At 36.1% G+C, this 27,726-nt stretch overlaps 1 protein-coding gene across 3 annotated transcripts in view; it reads right to left on the bottom strand.

The window, feature by feature from the left end:
• PUM3 (pumilio RNA binding family member 3) overlaps window positions 1-27,726 on the bottom strand; it is a 39,406-nt gene that overhangs the window by 7,710 nt on the left and 3,970 nt on the right. For 2 of the 3 annotated variants that reach the window (XM_081065261.1, XM_081065263.1), the window contains exons 2-14: window positions 26,410-26,501; window positions 25,087-25,302; window positions 21,712-21,847; window positions 21,029-21,104; window positions 18,351-18,444; window positions 18,042-18,108; window positions 16,855-17,029; window positions 15,768-15,871; window positions 14,744-14,822; window positions 11,599-11,697; window positions 10,680-10,733; window positions 7,473-7,553; window positions 549-691 (exon numbers count right to left, since the gene is read on the bottom strand). In XM_081065261.1, coding sequence (XP_080921387.1) covers window positions 549-691; window positions 7,473-7,553; window positions 10,680-10,733; window positions 11,599-11,697; window positions 14,744-14,822; window positions 15,768-15,871; window positions 16,855-17,029; window positions 18,042-18,108; window positions 18,351-18,444; window positions 21,029-21,104; window positions 21,712-21,847; window positions 25,087-25,302; window positions 26,410-26,494 — 1,409 coding nt within the window. In that variant the 5' untranslated portion in view covers window positions 26,495-26,501. Of the gene's footprint in view, window positions 1-548; window positions 692-7,472; window positions 7,554-10,679; window positions 10,734-11,598; window positions 11,698-14,743; window positions 14,823-15,767; window positions 15,872-16,854; window positions 17,030-18,041; window positions 18,109-18,350; window positions 18,445-21,028; window positions 21,105-21,711; window positions 21,848-25,086; window positions 25,303-26,409; window positions 26,502-26,588; window positions 26,659-27,726 lie in introns of all 3 variants that reach the window. The other variant, XM_081065262.1, reaches the window with a different exon arrangement.

Genomic DNA, 27,726 nt, shown 5'->3' with positions numbered 1-27,726 from the left:
GGGCTTATAATAGTCTGTGTGACACACTATTATTAATTGTCTATATCTTTCTGTGATGCACATACACAAGTGATTTGAGGGTGGAATATCTTTCATCTGTGCCTGGCACAGAACAAGCACCAGAAAAGTGAAGCTTCCCGTATATAATAAAAACACCCCCAAATAATTCAAAAAACCAAACAATAAAATATCTTACAACACAACACATGTTCAAACCATTTTATAGACTCTACTCTTTTGAGTACTTAATTATGTGGCATCAGCTTTAAAAATATAACAAAACCAAAACAAACCACACACCTAAATGCCTACTATGTGCCAGGTGCTCAGAGGCATTCTTTTGGCATGATGCTTTTATTTCCTTTTCAAGACAAAAACAACCACAGGCTTAAAAATGGAATTCACTTTTTTAGTGTTAGAGAGAGAGAGGGGAGCATGAGAGGGGGCATGCATGCTTCAGTAGATTTCTGGAAGCATGCATTACTCAACATTAATAAATCAGAGGCGAGAATAAAGGGCTCAAGCCATTCTATTATACTTGTTCTTACCTGTGTGCGTTTCCATCTCCTTTCTGCAGAACTTCAATGATTTCTCGTACTGTATGTGCAGGATCTCTGGGGCTTAGCAGGTACAATAGGACCTTCCTTCCATATTTGTCATTTAATATGTTAGGCAAGGAACTAATAATTTCCTGTAAAATTATAGAAACAAATAATGAATCCGTATGCTTAAAGGATGCTTGGAACTTGAATGGTAAAGAAGGATACATACTTAACTAGTTTCCCTAACATACTTACCAGAAAACGTGGATCTAGTTCTGAATCGTCTCATTAAAGCACAAAGAAATTTACATTCAGAACACAGAAATGCGTCTTTACTGTGACTAGCATTACTGAAAAATCCATTTATATAACTGACCAAGCTGAAGGACTTAACAAATATTTAAAACAGTTATTTTCATTCATTATATAACAGGTATTTCTTAGGCCACCATTACGAGGGACATTGCTTGCTGGGGTCACTGAGCAGATAGTTAATTTGCAGCTGCTCTTAAATGTAGCATCAGTATCAGAAGAACAACCTTTTATTTAGAATTTCCCCACTGAGATGTATGTGAATGGGGATAAAGGAACTCTGTTAAACAGAACATGTGGATCAAGGCTTTTAAAGTGGGTTTACTTATTCATGGTAAATGAAGATTATTTCTCATTGAAAACAAAAAAGGGGGGAAGAGAAACAAATGCAGAAAGACTCCACGGCAGCGTAGTTCTTACAAATAACTACAATCTATGACATCTTTCCATCAACTTACCCAAGAATAGTAACCTCCTTTTCTAATTGTATGAATTTAAGGAACAAAGGCCATGTTATCTCTATCCCAACTAAATTCCTATGTAAATTTGCTGATGTTTTCAAAGACAGAAAAGTTACTGTTTAAAAAGCCCTTTCTTCTTAATAGAGAATATGAAACAGAAAAACATTCAGTCCCCCTCCCCCCCACCAACAGTCCTATTTCTTGTAACAAACCTAACAGATATGCAAAGCCATGTGTGTTTGAGCACCCAAGCTTCTTCAGAACTGGCTGGGGCCATGGAAAGAATTCAGTCCCATCACCCAGGTTTACAGGTGAGAAACCCAGACAGAGAGAGGTGACTTTGCAGAAGGATGTAGAATGTCAGTGGCAGGGCTCTGGTCTCCTGATTCCAACTTTAGTCTCTTTCAAAGAAAACATACAATCACTGTTAAGGAAAGGGATTCTCCATGAGATGATATACTCAGATCTGCTACCGTGTTTCCCTGAAAATAAGACCTAGCTGGACAATCAGCTCTAACGCGTCTTTTGGAGCAAAAATTAATATAAGACCCGGTATTATATTAATTATATCATATTAATTATATTATATTATACCCAGTCTTATAGTAAAATAAGACAGCAAAGTCTTATTATACCTCACCACTGTGAGGTATGATACCTTTAAAATTGTTGCTTAAAACAAACAGAAATGAAAAAAAGGGGAGGGGGAGTATGCAGTGAAGAAACAAATGGCTGCTATTTTTTAAAAAAATTTTTCTTGGTGTAAGGAGGAAAAGGGGTGGCATGAAGCCAGCAACATATTTGTTAATGTACTTACTTCTCTACAGGTTTCACACTTAAGGATTAGGGCAACACATATGACTCGGCAGAAATGGTTTCACCTTAACGTGAGCTTAATTCCATGCACAAATACTAGTCAAGAACTACTCCCCAAATTCACCGAACTTGACTGCCGTTTGTAATTAAGGAATTTAGAATCTAACTCAACGTTCATTTGAGTGTGATATCACTTGGTTTTCCCCCATTTCACTCTCGCTCCAGCTTTCCTACCATCAAAAACATACACCTCTGAAAAATACAAGGCGACAGTGTGAGTGTTGCTATGTTACAGAGCACTAATTCATTTCTCTTTAACCTGGGTCACACACACAGAGGGACATTTCTAGAGAGGAGACCACTAACAGGTACAGTAACATGTAGAAATAAGTGAGAGGAAGCTATAGTATAGTTAATTTTATGCTAAATTCAGTCTTTTGGCTCAATGTGTAGACGCTGGAAAATCTTTTAACCTCTGTACGTATTCATTTCCTTATCTGTAAAAGGAAATAATACACCTGCCTGACTTGTGGGCCATTTCCAGCAGCAAATCAGAAAATTCACACTGCAAACTGAAAACTGCTATAAAGTAATTCTATTTATTTTCCTATTAAAAACACAACTCTCAATATACAGCATTTTTAAGTATGGAGATTAACAAAGATGGTAGAGTCATGAGTTTGGAATCCTCAAAAGAGAGAGAACCCCAACAACAGAGGTTGAGTTTTAAAGATTTTCGACTTTGACCCTCTTACAAGAATTAACTCAGGGCAGGCCCGATGGCTCAGGCGGTTGGAGCACTGTGATCCTAATGCCCAGGTTGCCAGGTGGATTCCCACATGGACCAGTGAGCTGCGCCCTCTACAGCTAAGATTGTGAACAACGGCTCTCCCTGGAGCTGGGAGGCTGTGAGCAGCTGGAGGTAGGTGGGAGCAGTTGTGGGCTGCTGTGAGTGGCTGACCCACGACTGGAGACCGACTGCCGCAGCCGGGGGGAGGGGGGCAAGGCTCATAATACCAGCCTGGGCCAAGCAGCTGTGCCCTACACAATTAGACTGAGAAACAATGGCTTGAACCGGAGGGGGTAGGTGGTGAGGAGGCGGAAGAAAGGGGAAAAAAAAAGAATTTAAGAGAAAAATCATAAATTCCTTTTCTTCTCATTGCTTCTTCTTATGCTTTACTCTAAAGCAGGTATGTAAACAGAAGTCAAGTATGATAAGAAAAAAAAGACCTCCCTTCTGAAGACATGTCTGGCCAGTTCTGACCTCCTTGTGTTGGACCCTTGTCAGATTCTCTGGCACTCTTACTTTGCCAGGCCTCATATAAAAGGAAAAGTGAAGGTCAAAATGAAGGGTGCACTCTGGAAGTAGGGTTAGTGTGTGCGTGCATTTTCAGTGGAGGAAAGAAATGCAGAAGGTAACACACTTCACTGAGAAATGAGCCTATGGTGCACACACCTCTATGGTAGGTTGTGTGTAAGGACAAAGAGAAATGCAGACTGGCCGTCACCTTAAAGAGCTAAAATACAGTAGAAGAGGCTAGAAAAACAATAAAAAATAAGAGATGCAAATAATGGATAATAACAGAAGTGTAGAAGGAAGGTTAGATCACTAGGTGGTGACTGCAAACTCCTCAGTATTTTGTTTTAAAAATACAATGATTTTTATCCAGAAGTTCACCTTTTTGGCTGCACTCAAAAAATCGGAAGACACAGTTTAGTGCACATAATTTCAGTTTTGCAAGATGAAAAAGTTGTGGAGACTGTCTGCACAACAATGTGAATATACTTAATACTACTAAACTGTATCCTTAAAAATGGTTAGGATGGTGAAATTTTATGTTATGTGTATTTTACCACAATTAAAAAGAAAAAAAAATATCAGAAGATCCATCGCCAAGGAGCTCGCATTCCTGGTAGGGGGAGGCTACCACGCTGAACAGGACATGTGCTCGCTCCTCTCCCCACGGTCCACCCCCCACACCTGGCCTGCCTCTACTCATTTACCTGCCTGGTCAATGAACATTTCTGAGTTTGTGAGCCCAGGGTCAGGTCACGATTAACTGTTAAAAGAATGGATGACAAGGACAAATTACCAAAGTTGAGAGGATGCGAAGAATAGGTCTGGGGGGAGACCACGTCTGGCTGAGAGATCAGAGAATGCTACCTGGAGATTGAACTGGAGCTTGGTCTTAAGAGAAAAGGAGGAGAGTTTATTAGGCTATGATTTCAACCTGACATTTCAGGAAATCCAGTTACTCAGAACAGAATGCTTAGCAACCCTAACCCTTCTTGGCTATTTTTAAAAGCACTGCATAATGCAACAGGTTTTGTAGTGGCTGGGTGGGATGGACACGTGACTCTATATAAACATATGTGCAGCATAGTTGGCAACCAGTGATTCTGCTAAGCAAATGCCTTTGAGAAACAAGGAGACACACAATAATGCTCATAGAACGATTTGGGATAGCAAACAATAGTAAGAGTTTTTAAAGTTTTAAAAATTGTAAACAATCTAAATGTCCACCTACAAAAAAATGGGAAAATAAATTGTAGTATAGTCATAGTCAAACACTATTTGGCATTGAAAAATAAATGATTTAGAACAGGGGTAGGCAAACAAAGATCCATGGGTCGAATCTAACCTGCAGCCTGTTTTGGTATATCCTACAAGACAGGAATGGTCTTTACATTTTACAGGGTTATTAAAAACAAAATAAACTGAGAATAGGCAACCAAGAGGTCATATACAGCCCACCTGAAATACTACCTGGCCCCTTTTAAAAAAGGCTTGCCAACCCCTGATGATGAATCTCACACACACAATGCCAAAAGCAAGTTGCAGGAGAAAACATCATTTACATACAACTTGTAAACATGCAAAACAGTACTACACACATCTACATATAGCAAAAGGATAAGGAAATGGATATGAATGATAAATACAAAATTCATCACAGTGGGTATGGGGCAGGGGTGGGATATATAATCCGAATGGTACACAAAGGGCTTGAACTTAAATTGTATTTGCCAAGTTTTACTTCTTTATCAAATGGTGGGAGGTTAGGTGTCCACTGTATTAGTCTTTATATCTTTCTGTGTGTTTTAAAGACAATCCATTTTAAAGTATGCATCAATGTTTAGTCCCTCTCAAACAGCAACTAGCCAGTATATTTACTGTCTCTTCAGTGGACGACTGCTATCAAAGCAGCTGCGACATACCAACAATTCCAGGGTAAAATGTATCAAATTTTATAAGTACGTTTATTTTGGAAAGTAAAGTAGGTGGGCAACAGTGTGTATCCATTTTGAAAGGTGAGGGCTCAGCTGACCAAGTTTTGATTTCAACCTGATACTTGAGGAAGTCGGGTTATACTGAACAGAATTCTTAGCAACACCAAGCTTTCTTGGGTATTTTTAAAAAGCACTGCATACTGCAACAGATTTTCTGGTGGATGGGTGGGAAAAATACAAGAGCAATTAGCATTCCAGAATTTTATCACTAGTACATAGTTTAATGATACACAGAACCTGTTGAGCATTTGTCAGTTAGAGGCAAGAGATCAGTAGTAAATCAGGCCATTCTCAGGGAAAGCCACCCTAAGTATGAGAAAGTCATTAGGAATGTGGGTTGAGTAGTGGTGGGAATCAAACTGATAAGCACAAGGAATTAAAACTGTTTCAACAGCAACTTTAAGTGGGATAAATCTTTGGAAAAAAAGCAATCTGGCTGACAAATGCAGCAAATCCTAAAGTAAGTTTGGTTTCTCTTGAAATCCATTTGGAACAGTTATGCAAATTTCAGTTGTCCTGAAAATATTAAACAAAAGCAAACTTTGAATAGCCCAGCCTGTTTCTATTTTCATAAAACAAGTTTATTCATTAGCCAATCTATGGCCTCACATCTCTGTCACTAGAATGAAAAACAATCATTATTGATTGGAGTCAAAGGGTAATAAAGTCACAAGGAACATGTCAAAATACTCAGTCTGTCACATGAAAGTCTTGCCAACTTGTTTCTTCCCACAATCTTATCCCAAAGAAAGTCATCACAATCTTTAAACAGTCAAGAGGAAAGTTGGAAAATGACAGCAAGGGCATGAGAAATTCACACACACACTGGGGCCTACAGCTGGCATCTAAGGAAACAAATCTCCTTCCCCTCCACTAGCTGATACGTTTTTTTCTCCTACACCCGGCTCTACTGGTCCAGATAGGCTACAGAGAGAGGCCATAGCACCACCACATGCTAACAGGTAAAGTCTCTTTCTGAACATCCACCTGCTTCTCCCTGCAAATGGTGTGAAAGTAGCTTTTGTTCCTAAGATTTCTCCAAGGGCGCCATCCACATTTATCAAACAGAAAGGTTTGAGTAATTTTCAGATGAATAACCTATGTTTATACAGACACGATTTTTAAAATGTTTCCAAGCTTTGTCACTGAAACAAGAGACAAATTTCTTATCCCTGCAACTAGTTGCAATTTCTTATCCCTGCCCCTGCAACCTCTATTGTATACCCAACACTACTCTCTACTTGCACACTATAAGCGAAGGAAGGGAAAAGTCCCAGATACAGAAGTCAATAATTGCAGAATGTCAATCATTGCACAATAAAGGAAATTATTTCAGAATGAGTTTTTACGTTGGAATAGTCTTTTCAAGAGGACAGCTCAGTTTTTCTGAAGGCAAATTTAGGGTTAAAGAAATTGCATTCAATTATTATCACTTTTGGGTCATTATACCAGACTAGAAGGAATTGCTGAAATGTAAAAACGGAAGCTAGTATTTTAAGTTTAATAGTAATTTTTAATCTGACTCTACAAAAGCTTTCATGGAAGCTCTAAGAAGTATCACAATTGAATTTTATCAGTTTTTCTTCTCTAGCTCAATCTAGGATGGTATATTGATAAGGGGGATAACTGTGTGGAGGCAGTTTCTCCAGAGGGAGAAAGAGAAGAAGGGTCATGGATGTCCTCTGCCTGCATATGAGTTCCTGAAAAACTGAAAGATTACTATGTAAACAAATTTCTGATCAAATATAAGCACTGCATTGCTAACTTTTCATTTAGTTTGTCATTTGGTCTAAAAAGCCTTGTTATCCTAATTTAACCACTCTTTTACATATTTAAAACAATATAATTAATATACAGTTATAAGGTTATGGCTTATACAGGAATAAAGCAAACCCACGAAACAGACTTAATTGAGGCAACTAATAAATAACAAAACATTGTCAAAGAGCACACGTCAAAGTCTTTGCACATATATGTGTGCAATGAAACTTACAAACCCACAACTGATACATCGATTCAACTAAAATTCATGACTAGGAGAAATACTTACTGATATGATTATCTGCTTCACAAGCTTAGTGTCATCAATACAATCAAATGCTGCCAGTAAAACCAAATGGGAATATTGGCCCTGTAAGAAATGAAAGCCAGGAAGGATTAAAAAAAGAAATGCATAGCTTCTCCATTTTATTCCACCTATGGAGTCACTTTATAAAGGTTACCAACCTCACAACTTGCCCAACATAATTTAAACAAGATGGATAAAAGCCATTCAAAGAACTTCCTCTCTTATCAGGACCTAGTTAATTATATTCTAGGCTGATTTAAAAAAAAGACAGAAACAAAGAGAAAAGCACATTCTTCAACATCAAATAGCCAAGACTCATTTTTTTTTAACTAACCAGGATATAACACCTCTCAAAAATAGGTCTCCTGTTAACAAATAGCTACTTAAAAATTAAACTAAAAAAATTCAGTATTTAAAAAAAAACAACCCTAGAATATAAAACTATACATACAGAGTTCCAATCACAAAAAAGAAAAAAAATGTAAACTCAGATACAATTATATATATACAAAATACACATAATACATGCACACAAAAAATCCTGGAAGAAAACTGTAGTGTAACAGTCATCTCTGAATTGAAGGATTACAAATGATTTTTTATTTTATTTTATATTATTGTCCAATTTCTTTAAAATAATCTTATATAATTACAATAGAAATACTTAAAAATAAACTGCAATACATTTATATGCTAAATATAAGAATAAGATGCAAATAATTGCTTTTAAAAAATATTAAGAGATCATACAAATCCACATTGTGACTTTCATAATGGTCACCTCTTGAAATGACATGATGCTGGTATTGTTACAAAGAGTTAAAGAACTTCTACTTTATATAAAAATAAAAAAGAAAGAAAGAAAAAGAAAAGGAAGAAAAATGTGTTTTCAGAGTTTGTGCTTATTCTTTTCAAAGCCTAGATACGATATATTTTTTTACTTAGAGGGGACATGTGACTTTTGATCACCCTCATGTGGAGCCAGGTCTGAAGAATACAATAGGTAATAATGTTTCAATTAGAAACAAACTGGAGGAAAAAAAACAAAGGTCTAACATCTTTACTATATAAAAACCAACAATCTACTAAAAATGGGCCAAGAACAGCAAGGGTCAGTTCACAGAAAAAGACAAATACAAATGGCTTTAAGCACATGAAATAATGCTTATTAATTAAGGACAATAATTAAAATAATGAAACACCATAATCCACCTATCCTATAAATAGAAGTGAAAACCCTTGATAATATACTAATTTGGCAAAGGTTTAGGGAAAAGCAGGCACACTTTTATGTCATTGGTGAGACTGTAAACTCCTTTGAAGGGCAACTGACAACATCGGTAACAACTTAAAATGCATGTACCTTCTGATCCAACAATTCTAGTTCTGGATTTATCTTACAAATATGCCTTCGTATATGCACAAAGGATATGCACTGGGGTACTATTTGAAATAACAAAAAACTAGAAACTACCCAAGTGTCCAATAGTAGGGACTGCTTAAACGAATTATGGAAGTCATATAATGAAATATAATAGTCATCTAAAAAAGTGAGGCAGACAGAGGGATATATATATTGAAATAAAATGACCCCTGAGATGAATTAAGTGACAGAAACAAAGTGACAGAGAACAATGTGCATAGTACACAACCAATGATTTCTGATTTTTTAAGTCCCACACACAGAAGCACGCCCAAACATAAAACATCCCTGGGTGAATAGAAAAGAAGTTGGGACAGAAGGTAAATGAGAAATAGACAATTCTATAATTATAATTGGAGATTTTAATAGAACTAGACAATGATAAATAAAAGCACTGGTGATCTGAACACTATCAACCACCTTGATCATTAATTGGCATTTATAGAGTACCACACCCAACAACTCCACAAAATACATTCTTTTCAAGATACTATGACAGACCATTTGTTGGGCCATAAAATAAGTCTTTATACATTTAAAAGGACTGAAATAACAGAGTATGCCAAGAAACCCACAATACTTAGAAATTAAACACTTTTAAATAATTCATAAATCAAATCCATGGGTTAATTTATCTCCCCCCTTTAGAAGCAACTGCTTGAGATTAAAAAAGATATTGCTTATTAATTTCTTGTTACCATCATTGGGCCTTGCGGGAGTTAGTTTCTCAAAAAAATTGTTGTTATAACTGAACTATAAAATTAAAGCAACCTAATTTTATTACTTAAAAATGTCTTTTATTATTAATACATTTTAGAACTTTCTAACATTCTATTCTTATTCATTTCTAATTAAAATATTCAAATTAAAATATACAAAAAGATTTACTGATGAGTAATGAAACAAAATATTCTCATACTCTGGAAACAATTCACTAGAGAATCATTTTATTTCATTGTGTTACAGAGAAGTTAGCTGCCTTCTAAGTGGTTCCATTCCATTCTCTCATCTAGTCTACAGAAGACAACAGCTATGTACACAATTACACAGCAGCAATTTATCTGGGTAGGAATTAGTACTTATTATATTAAGTATTCACCAGATGCTAATAGTTCTCTTAAACCCCTAGAATATAAAACTACACATACACAGTTCAATCACAAAAAAGAAAATATGTAATTTTAGATTTTTCATAGGAAAAAGTTGTTAATATCACTAATGTTAGTTCACCAGTAAATGAGAAGCTATAAAACATAATATGAAATAACTCAAAAATTAAAAAACAGCATTTACTACTACATAAGTTCTAGAAATACTATGGGAAACTACTTAAATACCTAGAAACACAAAAAATATCCTCTAATTTCATTAGGAAAGCTGTTACAGCATCTCCAAGGATTCCAAAGGACTATAAAACTTAATTAGAATGTTCTTTGACCACATTACAAATTTATTCTAGGCAGTAATTTCCATGTCAATAACATGATTGGACAAATTCATTAAATAAGCTAGTAAATATCAGGTTTTTGAAAAATATCTAATAAAAATGGAATATTGTCACAAAATGTTAAATGAAAAAAGGAAAAATCTCATTTTGTGCAAATTTAGTAACAAAAATGCATGGATATGCATAGAAAAGGACTAATAAAACAATGAATAATTTTCTGGCAATGGTAATTTTCTGAAATTTTCAAATTTTCTATAATAGACATTTCATTTTATTATTAAAAGTAATTAAAAGAAATATGTAGTTTTCTTATACTTACATTAGCCACCTTTTCAACATAAGTCTTCATTGTTTTCACAATCACTTTCCTGTCCTTAAAAAAAGAAAAACTGTCTCAAGTAACTTTTAATTACAGATTAAAGGTATTTCATAGCTAAAAATTTTATATAATATTGTCACTCTAGTGGCATTATTTTTCATTAGTGAATATAGTTATGCAGCCAGAACGAAAAAATTTGCAATACATCAGAAGCTCTTTCAGAGCTACTGTAATCTTACACTTGTATGTGATAATCCATTGAGACATAAATATGGAACCATAAAATTATTAGCTGTAAGGCAAACCTAGTGAAACTACCGCCTTTTACAGGGAGAATGGAGAGATCCTCTTCCAATGCCTGAACAGTCTTCAAATGCGTAAGTCTAGCTTACAGATGACATTCAGCACATTATTTGTTGAATCCAAATTAAATTTGTATAAATTTAAAAAGTGGACAAAGAATAACTGTCTTTTAAAGGCAGAATTTTATTGATCACAAGAATGAGAATCTTTTCTGTTAAACTTCTGTAATTAATGTGGACTTTCACCTTTTCCCTTAAAGTACTTAACACTCACATGAGCAAATATGTAACTGTTCACTGTCTCCTTCCTCCTCTCCCTCTCCCATTAAGATCATTAAACGAGGAAGCAAGGAGCTTGACAGGTACCAAAAACATCTGTAAATAATACAAATATGGAGTTTATTTGCTTGACAAGTTCCTCCCCAAACAATGAAAACTCAAGGTTTTAACACTTGAATGAAAACTCCAGCAAAGAAACACTAGGCTCAAAGAAAAGCCAATTCCTGTGAATCTCACAGGCACAACTTTGCAAAGATAAAGTTGTTTGTGCACAACAGGAAAAGACCAAAGGAGACAGCAAGTCTAAGGAAAGGCAAATCAAGCCCGGACACACTTACCTTGGGAGTGCCATGCCACAGGCAGTGCATGGCCACTCTGGCGCCATCGTGTGTGTGTGCCAGGTATACCACCGCTTCACGGATGGCTTCAATCACTTCCTAGGGAACACATAACCATGAAGGCTTTGGGTTATCTTTTCTGCCTTAAAACAAACAAAAAAATCTGTCTACTGGGGAGCTGTTATGGGCAGAGAATGAAGAACAGTAGAGGTAGCAAACAATTTAATTTTTCATTCTGTAGACAAGCACACGAATAGAAAACATCTTTCTAGAAACATTCTTTTCCATCAAGAGTAGGATATACTGCTGACAAGCAATTTCTATTAAAATACCTATTTTATGTCTGTACTGAAATACAATGTCTATTCAAAAAAGTATGTACATATATGGTATACCCTAAATGAATTTTCAAGAAAAAGAAAGCCAGGAGGTGGCTATGGTCAGAAGTAAATTAAAAAACCCAGATTTAAAAAAAAAAAAAAAAAAAAAAAAAAAAAAAAAGGATGCTCTTCCCTAAAAGAGACATGTGTATATATAAAATGAGCAGAGAACCAAAACACTAAATTTGGCTGAAAAAGTTTCTCTTTTTTAGTTTCTCACTGGATTACTTCCAGAAAAATTATTAACAATTCACCACAAAACACTTAAATAGCATTTCCCTAAGAAAAACTAATCTATTAGACTAGGCCTTCAGTATCAATGACCTTTGGGTAAAAATCCAATCATTAATTTCTTACAACATAGTTAAGTTTAGTTTAAATCTTTATTATTCATTTTCAATGCATATAATTGTTAAATTGTACTTTGGAAGTCTAGCATATATGTAGATATAAATGAGTTCTGACAGCTAAGTGCATTACCAATATTTAAAATTTATATTAAATAAAGAAATAAGTACAAGGTATTCTGCCAGGAAAGAGAAAGGTGGGCGTCTATTTTCATCAATAAGAAACAAGCAATTTCACCTATAACTATCTTACAACCTTTTCCCAGGATGAATCAACAATACAGCTTTCAGTCTGCATACATAAACTTATGAATCTCTTCAAAGCTACCCAGTTGGAGAGTTACACACATATTCCAATTATGCTTCCACTAACCCAAAGGTTTAAGTCTGTCTTTTGAAAATGCCCCCAGGGCCAGAAAAGATTTATCTCATTATTTTATATTCACACTGGGTTCCCAATGATTTTTTGCTATTACTAAAATACACTTAACACTAAAAACAAAGATTTTTCCTCACTGTATATATTCAAACGATCGTTTTCACAGCTCTGAAAATATAAATCCTACCTCAATACCTCAATAAATCCACAACTATGAGATACTGTGCTCTGCAGGAAAGGGAGAGAATTCCCCGAAAGAGAAGCAGCACTGCTACTATCACAAGCTTAGGTAGGTAGCTACTCTTAGAAAATTATTTTCTATGTCAATTTTGAGAGGGTTAAAATTTCTGTGAATGTTTAGTCTGGAATATTTGTTAAGAAGTAAATATCATTATTTTACTTATACCTCATATTACAATGAGGATTAAATAGATGATGAGTTCATTGTACAATGAAGCAAGCAAAGTTCGGGGAGCTAAACAATGAATTCTCATTTGTATTCCCATCATTGACTTGAAAGGCAGTGTAATTTACCTTTAGTCCCTGTTCCTTTTCCTTCTATCATATGGGGTCCAATTTTTCACGGTCCATTTAGCTTTACATAAGTGTCCTTTAACCTTTAAACACCAACATAATTTTGTTTTTCCTTTCGGCACAGGTGAATTCCAAACTACCTGAATAACAGCCCTCTATCTGTTAATTTTCAGATTAGGTGAGCTAGAGGATACTCTCTGGATTATAATTAAAATATAAAAATTTAACGGAGTGCTCACTAACCATCAGAGAAATGCAAATAAAAACCACAATGAGATACTACCTCACCCCAGTCAAAATGGCTATCATCAATAAATCAACAAACAACAAGTGCTGGCGAGATGTGGAGAAAAAAGAACCCTTGTGCACTGTTGGTGTGATTGCAGATTGGTGCAGCCACTATGGAAAACAGTATGGAGGTATCCCAAAAATCTGAAAATGGAACTACCTTATGATCCAGCAATTCCACTCCTAGGTTATCTATCTGGAGAACTCCAAAACTCTAATTCAAAAAAATGTGTGCACCCCTATGTTTATTGCAGCACTTTACACAATAGCCAAGACATGGAAACAACCGAAACAATCCCCGCCCATGGGTAGACGACTGGATTAAGAAGCTGTGGTACATTTATACAATGGAGTATTACGCAGCCATAAAGAAGAAAGAAATCTTACCATTTGCAACAACATGGATGGACCTAGAGAACATTATTTTAAGTGAAGTAAGTCAGACAGAGAAAGACAAATACCATATGATCTCACTTATATGTGGAATTTAAAGAAAAGAAATGAATGAACTAATCAGAAACAGTCTCAGAGACATAGAGGAAAAACTGAGGGTTGCTAGATGGGAGGGGGGTGGGGATGAGGGGTAAGGTGAGGGGATTAGAAAGCATAGTCAGTAACCACAAGATTGCCACGGGATCACGAAAAGTTAATTTGGGGAATGTAATCGATAATGTTGTAAAAATTTTGTAGGGCATCCAATGGACACTTGTCTCGTTAGGGAGACCTCAGGGATGATGTAGATGCCTGATCACTGCACTGTACACCTGAAGCTGAAGCTGAACAATAATGAATGCCAACTACAAGTCTATATATATATAGTTATAAGAAGCGGAGTACAGCATTAGGAATAGAGACAGTGGAAATGTAATGGCTCTGTGCGATGTCAGGGGATACTGGATGGGGTGAGGGGAGTTGACACAGTGTGAGTGATACAAATGATAAATGTCTAACTTTTTACATTGTTTTGTGTACCGGAAACTAATAATAATAAAAAAAATATTCAATGGAGTTGATAAAACTATGGTCAATTCTATTGTCTCTGGCAAAAATACAAAATGCTATTAGTAGACCTGCTTCATCTTCTCTAAATAAGGAAAAAAACTCCTTAAAATTTCCAAAAGACAAAGCACATCCAAATTTCCAAAAGACAAAGTGTTTCACATTTTAATATGGCTTTTCTTCTATGTTTAGTTTAAAAACTAAAACCAAGAACTTACTGATCTTAGCTTTGGGGGTGCATAGGTAAAAAAGTCCAAGAACACTTTATGCACCAATGAGTGCTTAATCACAGCTTCCCTGAAAACAAAAAAAGGAGAAGAGAACACATCAGATGCTATAGGCACTACAGCAACACAAACATAGTTAACTCTGGCTGTCCTAAAGTAATCAAAACAAGTGACATGGTTTTAGCAAATGTAATTTGTGACAGGACAGATCTTATCTTTCAGCAGTACTAAAACTGAAAAAAAAAATCTTCCAGATTATAAAAGTATTTTAGTTCCATCTGCAACCAAAACCAGAGTACAAATTTCTAGTATTTAATCAGCAAAGATGAAATAAATTATTATTCAAAATATACTCTACTCTCTTAAATAAGGACATCTGTATTTTTTACCCAACAATGGACACATGGCTGGAAATCCATACCTAATTTTTATAGCTGTTTTCTTCCTGTCAAGAACCCTTCACAATGCACCAGTTTCATAAAATAATTTTAGCAAAATTAAAACCTGAGTAGATCTAAATTGGAACACCTAATTGATCCAAAATTCCTGGTGTGACATTTGGTGACTTCTGGTGCACAGTGGAGGTTAACGATCAAGCACCAAAGACTTCACGTTCACACTGAGTGTCTAAGTAGATGGCAAAACATGTTGCCTTCATGGGCAAAGCACTGTTCTAGGTGTTTTGGAAATATTAACCCATTTAATCTTCATAAAACTCTATGAATTATGTACTATTATTATCCCAATTTTATAAACATGGAAACTGAGGCACAGAGAGGTTAAGTTGCCGAGGTCACACAGTAACTGAGGGGTCACCAGGATTCACACGCAGGCTACGTCTTAACCATTCCACTATGGTACAAATGCCAAGGAGGCCAACTCTCGGATTTCTAAGTCTTACAATTCAACATAAATAATAGACTAGATTTGGAAAATTATCCATGTTTTCTATGCAAGGGTTACACAAACTTTCCTCTTTCAAATGCTATTTGTTAAGACAAAATGGCTTTCTTACTTTTGGGCCATTGGAGTTAGAATCTGTTTCATTTCATCCATGATAAGCTCTAGTTTTTCTGGGTGTACCTGTAATACTTTGTCCAGAGTTGGGTGATCTGCTGACTGCAACAGAAGAAAAATCAAACTCCTGTAAATTTAATCAAATTTCTTCAGTTTCAGAACAAAGAAAATCAATTACAGTCATTTAAATAAGCGAAATAAATTTCAGGTTTCCCCATATACATATAACAAAAGGCCTGCTGTAGATATACTCATAAAATACTTCTTGATTATCTGATTCTCAGTCTTAACTGAGCCAGGTTAAACAACCAACCAACACAGCCGGCCGACAGGCACTTGCCAAGCACCTGGCACATGCTGAATCACAAGATCAAAGAGTCAGTTCGTAATTCCTTGCTACCTTCTGAGTTGTAATTATCTGTATATTCCTATAGTGACTGTTAAAAAAGAAATAAGGCACTAAATTCCGCCCAGGAATGGAACCTGACTAGAAGTGGAGGCAACCTAGGAATGAATACTTACCCCTGGAGATTAGTGTGGGCTTTCGTGTCCCAAGGTCTGAAATGGATCCTGTAACTGTCCCAGTCCCATTACGGGCAATTTTCAGTTCAATCCCTGTACTATAACCAAAATTGGGTCTCTCTACTCCCCTTCCTCTCTAGATACAACCTGGAGAAGGATAATCCACACACACGTGAAAAACACAGGAAAAGGCAGCAACGGGCACCCGACGCACTTCAGCCCGAGCTGGTTACCACACAGTTACAAAGCTTCACTAATTGCTAAGAGTCTTCTACCTGAGTCTATCTGACTATGGAAACGGAAGTACTGAAGCATTACACAGAGCACGTGGGAAGGAGTAAAAATCGTTCTAAACAGGATTTAAAAATAGTGCTCTGGGAGAAAGAAAGTATAATCACTTGCTCACTACACCAGAGACAAAATAATCCAAGAGAAAAAAGGTGAGATGGTCTCTTAGAGGACCAGTCAAAGTAAAAATACATTCTGAAAACAGGGCATCAGAAGATAAGGAAGAGCACATAGAAAAAGTAGAAACACTAGAAAAAAATGCCTTGAAATGTTACCTTGTAAAGCTGAAATGTGTTCCCATAGAGCTCCTCCGTCAACATGTTCCTCTGCTCCAAAATGGCTTTGTCATTGTATGCGTATTCCACGATGGCTGATGCCTCTGCATGCCGGAGCATCTTTCTTACGTGGCCTTTAAAACTTCTTATTATCTCTGCAATCTGGGGTTTACTCCTAACCCCAATGTGATCATGGGAAAAGATGAGAGTTACAAGGAGAAAGCTGGGTGGCAACAAAACATGACACCAACATAACTCCTAAGGCCAACTCATCATTGGGGGAAAGGTCCCACTACAGAAAAATGCTCATGTGAAGAAAGGGCAAACTTCCTTATATTTCTACCTCAAGCTTTCTAAGTTATTCAGTAGCCAGCCTGCCTGGGTTTGACATGGCTCTGCTTACCAGCTAAAAGACCCTGAGCAAGTTATTTAACCTCTCTGTGCCTCAGAAAATAGAAAGAGTAACACTGACGTGAGGATGAAATGAGTGAAATAAGATACGGAGAACTGTGACCAGCACGTAATAAGTGCTCAATAAATGTCAGTTCCCGTATTAAATTGTTCAGCTTGAAAAAAGTAGGGAAGGACAAAAGGATAAGGTGAAAGTCAAAGATGCACGGAAATATGAATAAAACATATTCTAAGGATGCTCTTTTAAAACAGGACTTAATCATAAGTATTTATATTACATCCTAAAACAATCAAGCATCTGATAATTATAGTCAGGAATAGTTTTTGAAAATTCTGTCAACAGTACTTTTTTTGTTGTTGGTTAGCATATTTTGGCAATTATTACACTCAGAAAGAGACATCAAGACAAGTATCAATTATACTAATTTAGGAAATCCTCCTATCTTGACATTTCTTGACCCACTGACTCTGTCTGAGTCTACTCACCTGCCCCTCCCACCCCTCTACCCTCTAAATACTGGTAACAAATTACAAGTTAATTATTTCATGTCTCTTCTCCAGGGCTTCAAGATATCTCATAAGAATGATGAGGGCAATACCATCATTTTACATTAATTTCAATAATTGTTTTTAAAACCATACTCCCTGGAAATATTACAAACACCTGCTCAGGGCTATTATTATGGTCACGGACTTTTAAGTAACATTTGCATACAACTGGTATCCAAACCTTTGAAAAACTAGTAAAAAAATATTGTATAAATACAACAACTTACCCATACATGAGAAATTTCTTAACAATATTTCTGGAATATTTAGCTTTACTTAATTCAACCAAATCATCTGAAAAACAAATACATTACATTACAATGATTCCTCAGAAACAGAGGCAAGATAAACGCACAATCCTGAGAACACAAATAACTCTCTATTTACCCCAGGCAAAGAACAAATAAAAAGTCCTGCAGAGGACACACTACTTTCCCAGGACAGATTTATTTTCCAAGACAGTCTTGGGTATTTCAAGAGAAAACAAGTGACTAATTAAAAATGATTACAATTAACCTTCAATATGTAAGAAATACCTCGCAGTTCTTCAAAAGCCTGTTTTTTCTGTTCTTCATTACCATACTGAATGTAACACTGGATCACACGAGTTGAATCATGTGCAAATGCAATCTGTAGGAAAAACAGATTTGGGCCTTTAGACTAAATCTCTGAAGATTTATGTCTTTATCATAATAGTTATGTTTTATTGCTATGTCTTTCAGAATTCCTTGTTAGAAAAAAGGTAGGGTCTTCATGGATAAGATTAAATCTAGGTTGACTGGGCATACAAATACTTGCTTTAATTGTACAGAATGGCTTTCTCTGCTTTTGCTGCCTACAGCATGGCATTGAGACAGGAATAGACTTAACCATTTTGCAAGATTCTTACCATTACTAATTAAAACAAAACCAAATCAAACCAAACTTGTTCAATGATTATACATGTTATATTTCTCATTTCTCTAAAAGTTCTTTTCGCTATACAGAGAATTTTCCAATTCAAAAATTCTGTTATTCTACGATTTTTTAAAAAATATGAATAATCTCAGAATGTTTGGCTGTGGCAAGCAAAGGTAGAATGTAAGATAGATTTAAAAACCTTGCTATGTAAGTAAAAATATCTATACACGCATTATAAGAGAATCCATTCCCCATTACTTCCATTTTCATTATGATCCCCAAACATCCAGTTATATTCCTAAAAATCTGTTGTATTTCAAATCTGATTCTTCAATCCATCTTCCCACAACTACTGAATGGATTAGATCTTCAATGAAGGACTTGATCAATTTTCTATAGCAATAACCACAATCAGCCATGCAAAATTATTTATTGTGCTATATAACCAGTCTACTTGAATAGTGCTTATTATTTGTTGCTCAGTCTGTCTTCAAAATTCTTGAATTCCAACAAACCAGAAGGTGAAGGTACACCTCCAAAGTATGTGGATTTCAGAAGAATTTCCTTAAGGGAAATCTGTATAGACATTTCTGGTAAAACTCAAAAAACATTATTTTTAAATAAGGCTGTTTTGTGCCTATATTGATTACTTACTATATAACCAACAAATAGGCTTTAAATATAGTTTCCTCATTTAGACCTCAAAGGAACCTTAAGAGTGGGGCTGTTGTGATTTCCACTTCACAGAGAGACAAGTTAAGTTTATGAGATGTTAAGGAACTTGTTATTGCTGTGGCCCTGGGGATGAAACTTAACTTAGTCTTAGTCTTACATGTATGAAATGTGTAAGAGGGATAATGACCTTAAGGGAAAGGAGACAACATATGCATTGGTTAGTGTAATTCTCAGCAAACAGTAAATAATAGATAGACTGACAGTGTTTACAAATTACAAATAAAATTACAAATAGAATTACCATATGACCCAGCAATCCCTCTCCTGGGTATCTACCCCAAAAATCTGAAAACATTTATACATAAAGACACATGTGCTCCAATGTTCATTGCAGCTTTGTTTACAGTGGCCAAGACATGGAAACAACCAAGATGTCCTTCGATAGATGAATGGATAAAGAAGTTGTGGTATATATACACAATGGAATACTATTCGGCAGTAAGAAAAGATGATATAGGAGCATTTGTGACAACATGGATGGATCTTGAGAGTATAATGCTAAGTGAAATAAGTCAGACAGAAAAAGCACAGAACCCTATGATTTCACTGATATGTGGTATATAAACCAAAAACAACAAAAGAACAAGACAAACAAATGAGAAACAAAAACTCATAGACACAGACATAGTTTAGTGGTAAGGGGGTGGGGGGTGGGTGATGAGGGTAAAGGGGATCAAATATATGGTGATGGAAGGAGAACTGACTCTGGGTGGTGAACACACAATGGGATTTATAGATGACGTAATACAGAATTGTACACCTGAAATCTACGTAATTTCACTAGCAATTGTCACCCCAATAAATTTTTTTTAAAAATGACCTGGTATTATATTATATTACATTACATTATATCATATAAGACCCCGTCTTACATTATAGTAAAATAAGACCGGGTCTTCTATGAATTTTTGCTCCACAGGCACATTACAGCTGATTCTCCAGCTAGGTCTTATTTTCAGGGAAACACGGTGTATACGTGTTTTGGCAAAGGCTGCCCCTCCACAGTCCCCAAAACTACTGCGTCGATTGTCTTAAGTGAACAGTCATTAAGTATTTATCCAAATACACGAGTCAACAGAAGTTTATTATAAGGCAGTATTAAACAGCAACAATGAGAATTACTTTGGAACTCCCTAATCTATTACAGTTTAAAGATCTTTGCATGTGTGTAAAAGCATGGGAGAAAAGAAAGCAGTAGTCATGTTTGCATCACACACACACACAAAAGCCAGCAATTTAGAACATACAAAAATACATGGAGTTCAGAGCAATACATTGTAACATGTTACTGAACTAACAAATTCAAGATAACTTAAAAGAATATCGATTTATTTTAACTAAATCATTTAAAAAATGACATAGCCAAATACTTACTGGTGTTTTTACCATTTCAAAGTAGTAAGTTCCCTCACTCTTAAATTTTTATTCAGTCAGTATCATAAAAGGTATTTGAAATTTTGGGCCAAAATACATTTAAAAGAACAAAAATTTCACTAGTCATGAATGGTCAGCTCCCTTATACTGAGAGTAACTCAATTTCAATTGCCAAGATTGCAACTGTAAGTAATGCCTTACTTACAGTTTTAATTTTTCCTTGAATCAACTTCTGCAAATCACTCATCAACTTCACTCTTTTTTCTTTGTCACAGTCTTTTCTATAAATGAGAATAAAAGAGGGAGGAAACGTAGCTTATGTGAAAGACATTATTTTAAACACGCAAAACTAAAAACCATTTCAGTGTATGCTCACCCAGTTCAGTATGATTTTCTTTTTAAAGCAGCAAACCTTTTGACATTAAAATTACTATTCCAGAGCAGCCAGAGAAAAGTAATTTTCTCAAAGGCAGAAACTCATCTCACAAGGTATAATTTCACGCATCAATCTAAATCTTAACAGCCAGAACTTCAGAAGTAAAGAAAATAATAAAACAAGTCCAAGATACCAAATACTTAAGTATCACAAAACCTAGCCGATAAGAAATTGTTCTTCGTTTCTTCAGAAATCTTTCAGGAAGGATGTCAAATCCAATTGAACTCTCATACAGTTTCATAAGCATATCTGACACCATCCTAATGGTTCCGCACATTTGTGCAATGGGCAGACATCCAGAGACAGATGCCTCTACTAGAGGGTTATGAGGACTCCCCAAATAACCCAAGTGCTATGTCCTTTATTTTAGGAAATCTCACTATTTACAAGGCACACTGTTACTCTGCCTTCATTTCAAAGGGACTAATAAAGATGCCAGTAAGTAGCGTTACCTTCTCAACATCTCCCAAAGCTGCTTTGCCCGAACAACAACGTCATAGTTGGTTCTGTCACTAAGCTGTCTGCTTTGCTTCAGTTCTTTCTTCTTCTTTTTGAAATCATCCCATTTGGGTTTCTTGGCTGCTGAGTCTAGTCATTATAGAAATTATTTTCAATTACACGTAACATTCTAAGTGCCATAAACATGTACAAGTCAGGCACACAGGGCAATTACTGATCAGGACCTATACTCATTGGGGAAACTAGAAGAGGGAAAATACCAGGAGCCAAAAAAAATGTACACAAGTGGACAGCATTGCTCAAGCAGCAGTTTGCCGTAATCAGAAGTGTCTGGACGCTGATGGTAACCACTTTGATCACCTCTTGTAATTGCAGAAGTCAAATGTGACTTGTATTCATCTTTTGATACTGGTATATATTGAGCATTACAATTTTAACACAGTTTTCCTTTCTTAAAATGTGTATACATTTTTTTGACACCTTCTGTATTCTCTATAAATATACTTTACTTCATTTTCTGTGCAGTTTATACATTTTAAATTTGATTGAAATCAACCAATCATTCATTCAACAGCTATTTATTCTTAAGAGGATACCTACTAAGAAAAAATTATAAAATCACTTCAAAAATTTTAAGCATCTTTTTCAATTGTAAAGTGAAATATGAACTACTACTTTAGAACTTTAAGTTCATTGGACTTTAGGTATAACCAGTTCTTAATGAAAAGAAGTATTAGTCCAAATCAAAACAAGAAAAACAACAATTCACTATTCTGAGTGTTGTTATGTATTAAGTCATTTAATTCTTACAATAACTCTTGTAAGGTGAGCACTATTTTTTCACAAGATGAGTTCTGGGGTAGACACAGAAAGGAAAAAATCCTGCAAAATCTTACATGCATGTAGAATCTAAAATTGTCAAATACACTGAAGCACAGAGTAGAACAGTGGTTACCAGGGACAGGAAGGTGAGGGGCACAGAAAGATGCTGATTGAACGGTACCAAGTTATAGCTATATAGGATGAGTAAGTCTAGAGACAATGTACAGCATGATGACTATCCTCAATACTGTACTGAATACTAGAACCTTGCTAAGAGTTAGTACTTTATTACTCTCCCTTTTACATGTGGAAAACAAAATCACCAACCAGCTAAGTTCCTAGTTCAAAGTCACACAACTAAGAAATGGTAGAGTCAGGATTCAAACCCAGAGAGGACTCGGAAACTTTGTCTTCTGCTGCATGTTACTCATGACAATGCACAATCAAAATTTCTAAGTTCTTTACTGAGGAATTCTATGAAAGTCAAGTGTCTATTAGTATTCTTTTGTCTTCAAAATCTAAATGTTTTACCATTTGAATCAAAAATCCTGATGAGGCCAAACAAAGAACAACACAATAAAATGTGTGTTACTAACATGAGCATCCCGCAAAGAACACTTTGAAGAATTAGTTTCTTCTAAACATCCCCCTTTCTCCGATTAAAAATACTCATTGTAAAAAACTTGCAAAATGCAAAGAACAAAATTCTCCTATAATCCCCAAAACTAAATAATAACCGTTAACATTTTATTTCCTTCTGGACTTTTTCCTATGCATGCTTTATATTACTCTTAAAAATTCAGACTCTACAGTCTTCACTTAAACATAACTACACTATGAGTGTTCCTCCATGAAACTATATATTCTTTAAGACCATAATTTTTAATGGCTATTACAATACCCTACGACATATTTACTCCCCTTACTGGCTCCTTACTTATTCCTGGCCTGGTAATAGAGGATTGCAGGCCAACAGAGTGCACATCTACCATTAATATTAGAGCACCATATAGTATACCTCAGACGGTAATAACAGAGCTCATTTAATTCTACAAACATTTGGGCACCCTTGACATTATGCCATGCTAGGCTGAAGCAGATACACCAATGTTGGGGATGTCTTGTATCCAATCCCCTCAGCTGATGCTATAAAAATATGAGAAAATAAAATCAGAGTTCCCTTTTGGGGTGTTAGGAACGTAACTCCTACAGCAAAAGGAACCAGGCTACAGCATGGCAGGATCTTAATGTGAGAATGTGTGTGTGTGTCTTTAAAATGCAGGGGCCAAGAATTCCAGCAAGGAAAGGAAGATTTTTAGGATTTATTAGAAAGGGTAAGAAAGAAGAGGTAGGACAGAGAAGCTGAAAGAGAATCTAAGGGGTGTGGGGGGTGATGGAGAGAAGGAAGAGGAAGATAAAGGGGTAATAACACTGGGGCTGGAGCATGAAAGGACCCTGCAAGACTAATGAGAAACAATGAAAAATTTCCTTTCCTTCCTCTCTCCCATAGTCCCTGTCTTAAGGCTGCTGTCTCTCTAGTGATAAGCCCCACGGAGAGTCGAGAGCAGAGACCAGGGCTAGGGAACTGGACTGAGAGGGCCCCATGACAGTGGTCTCAGTTGGCAGCAAAGGAACAGAGTTAGGATATGCCACGATGGAGAAAAAGAGGAGACACCAGAGAAATTCTCATGATGCTGCAGAGAAGGTACATGTATGCCAAGCGCAGGTAAGCTGGAGACCAGTGCAAGACAACGCATAAGGGGGGCACGGTGTCCAACAGACAGCAAAGCTCTGGGTTCGAAATGACCCCTGAAACATCGGGAAGAAAAGATGAGCAATTTGTTTCAATAGGAGCCATGCCAGTACATCCCATCAGTTGGCAACTTGTCCTGAACCCATTAAAGTCAAATATGCCATGTACACACTACACCTTTCCTGGAACTGCCTACTGGATCTGAGCCATCTGGGTTGACTCTAATACATGGGTTGACTGTAATAGAGTGGCCTACGCTCTGTAAGGAAAGGGCCTGTCTCTTGCTCACTAAGACACCCTTAGCCGAGGCAGGTATTTACCTGGACACACTGGTGATTTTAGGCCGCTTCTATGCTCATTAGTCAGGGCCTGTACCCTCATGGTTGTTCATTTTTCCCCCAACTCCAAGCACAGTGCATGCAAAACTCAAGTATTTGTTTGTTCAATAAATGATTGAATGAATAAATAAATATTAGCCTACAGAAAGCAAAGTTTTATTGGAATTCCTCTGTATGAAGCCATTACAACTTAGCTCAACTCCACAGCTACAGTAATTCAACAAGGGCCTAGGCCATAAGGTACTCGAGGCATCAAAGGACAATTCTGACCAGGAAAGATGCTTCCTGTTGTTTATTTAATCCCATCTCCTCCCCACCCCAAATGCTGCCTGTCAAGGAACGAGAAGGGGAGGTCTCTAACAGATTTCTACAGCCCTTGTGCACAGTGGCTCTGGCGGTGACTCAGATGGGGGCACAGCTTCCCCAAAAGCTGTGCTGAAGGAATCAGTGCTTACCCTCACTTTTACTGTCCGGCTGAAATTTTCTCTTCTTGTTGAATTTATTTGCCTGCTGGAATTTATTCTTTGGTATTTTATCCCCTTGCTGCTTATTCTTGAACTGCTTCACACCTTTTTTCCCTGGTTTTGTGGCACCTTTCTCAAAGTTCTTAGGTGTGATTTTAAGTCCACCTTCCTTAACTTTTCTTGGGAACGTCTTTGAAGAACCAGAATCTAGTGACAATAATAAATAATTATTAGTTCAATGATCCTGAGCCTAAATCTCTTTTACCCACTGGGTTGCACTTGCTACAGAAAATTACACACTCTTTAGAGAAACATACTTTATCTTACTCTCAAATATGGAGCACGGTGGGATTTTAAAAATCAAAACAAAATTTAAAAACTTTCTCTGGTTATAAAATTATAATACAGGTTCATTGTAGAAAACCTACAAAGTAGAGAAATGCATAATAAAAACTATCCATAATTATAGAGATAACCAGTTGTCAGTTTGGTGTATTTGTTTTAAATATAAAGTAGAGATGAGGTATTATTTATATACCTTTATATTCTACTTTAATAACTTCATGTCATTAAAACCTTTATACATACATTTCCAATGTATTTCCAATGTGATTGAATAACATCACAAGAATCTAAGAATAAAAACACTTAAAATTTGTCTACCATATAGACAAATTAAAGATGTTAATTTTTCAAAATTTCTATTTTAAAAGAAAGTTTACAAAGCCTATAATAAAGTTATTTGACAAAAATCTTCGTTGGTCAACAAAGCTCGCAAATTAAATACCTAATAAATGACATGAAAACTGCAACAACTATGCCGTAAGACTGCTGCTAGAAAAAAAAATTACTTAGGAAACATTTAGTCATTTACACAGATCCCGACTTTTCTATTTTGCAATACTGACACCTCATGGAATAATATAGACATCACAATCAGAAATCTTGAAGACAAAAGTATTTGGTTTACTCGTAGTATGTATTAATCAGCCACAATTTATCATGCATTTAAATAAAATGTGGTGAATTCGTGTGACTAGTATGAGACAACAGTATCATTAGCTGAGATAAGGGGTCTTTCATGAGTATTACATCCCCCAATTATTCTAGCAATTTCTTAAACGTCTTAGTTTCACAGGGAACATGCAAAATCATAGACGTTAACATCCACTTTTTCTCTTATTTTAATCCTAATCCTAACCCACCAATACAGACTGCAATCTGCCACATGCCCCCTCATCCCACCAACCCCTCTCTTCAATTATAAGGAACAAACTAGCACATGGGAAGCATATTTGGGTACAGCTAGCTTACCACTGTTTTTATGAAATCTGTTTTTTTCTTGTGACGTCTTTGTATTTTTCCCTGTAAATTTTTTTTTTCCTTTGACTTCCATCATAGCAACTCTGGAGAAGAAAAACAAAATCCAAAAGGATCACTGGATTGCTCGCATGGAATAAGAGTCATTAAGTAGTCACTGTCATATTTAGTACCTGAGTTCACAGATGCAGGACAAATCACCTGGGTAACCACACAAATCCAGGAGCTACACAATCACTGGTTCTAAGATTTTAAAATTGAAAATAAAATAAGCAATGCAAAAACTAATACACACACACACACACACACACACACCTTGGCTAGTGTGATGTAGTTGGAGGCAACATTTCAGCAACAGTACTGGCTAGACACAGACCAGTATTTACATTAAATGTGACACAAGTGTCTGTGTTTGTGTTTCTTATAACGTGGGAAGACTTCGTGATGAGAAACTGGTAATATTACCATTTGATTTCTTGGTCTCTATCCAAAAAAGCCAGGAACAAACAAAAGGTTGCACTTACCAAAAATTCAAATTTAATGAATGAATATTAAAGATTATCTACAAGTTCCCTATGTAATACAACGGAGCTAAAACAAAGACTAGCTTCAAATGTTTCTTATCCTTTTAGAGGCAACCCAGTACTTTTCAGTGACCTCCAAAAGATTATGTTTAAATATTTAATATTTCATTTTCAGGAATCCGCCTACCAGCTCACTTCTGGGTAAGGGACCCCATGGTGCACAGGGCAGACCACAGGTAACCCCCTCACCTATGCAAGGCTCCTGAAAAGCACCAGAATGTATCAGGGGCAAAAGCCATTTGGTTATTTCTCTGCTTTCCAAAATTGTATATTCAACTCATTTCTAAATTTCTAAAGTTGACTCTCTAATGTAGATGTTAGTATTTCTGTGACAGTTTCTCAGTCTTCACTCGTCTCTCATGACCGAGACTTCTGAAGACTACGGTTAGGCACCTGGTCGAATAGCCTTCATTTGGGGTTTATCTGGTATTTTCTCACTATTAGACTGGTACTATGGATTCTGGGGGAAGAATACCAGAGCTGAAGTGCCCTTGACATCACATCATATTATGAGGAACATGGTATCAACATGACTGCTGATACTAACCATGATCACTGGTTAATGTTTGCCAGGTTTTTCTAAAGTTACTATGCTTCCTTTCCATATTCCATTTATTAAAAGCAAGGCATTAAGTTCATCCCAAACTGAAGGGGAGGGAAGTGAGCTCCACTTTGTAGAGAGAGGAGTATTCAAGAATTTAAAACATGTATTTAGGGGCCAGCCCGG

Source organism: Rhinolophus hipposideros, assembly GCF_964194185.1.
Source record: "Rhinolophus hipposideros genome assembly, chromosome: 11".
Lineage (NCBI taxonomy): Eukaryota > Metazoa > Chordata > Mammalia > Chiroptera > Rhinolophidae > Rhinolophus > Rhinolophus hipposideros.
This window is presented reverse-complemented; position numbering and strand designations above follow the sequence as displayed.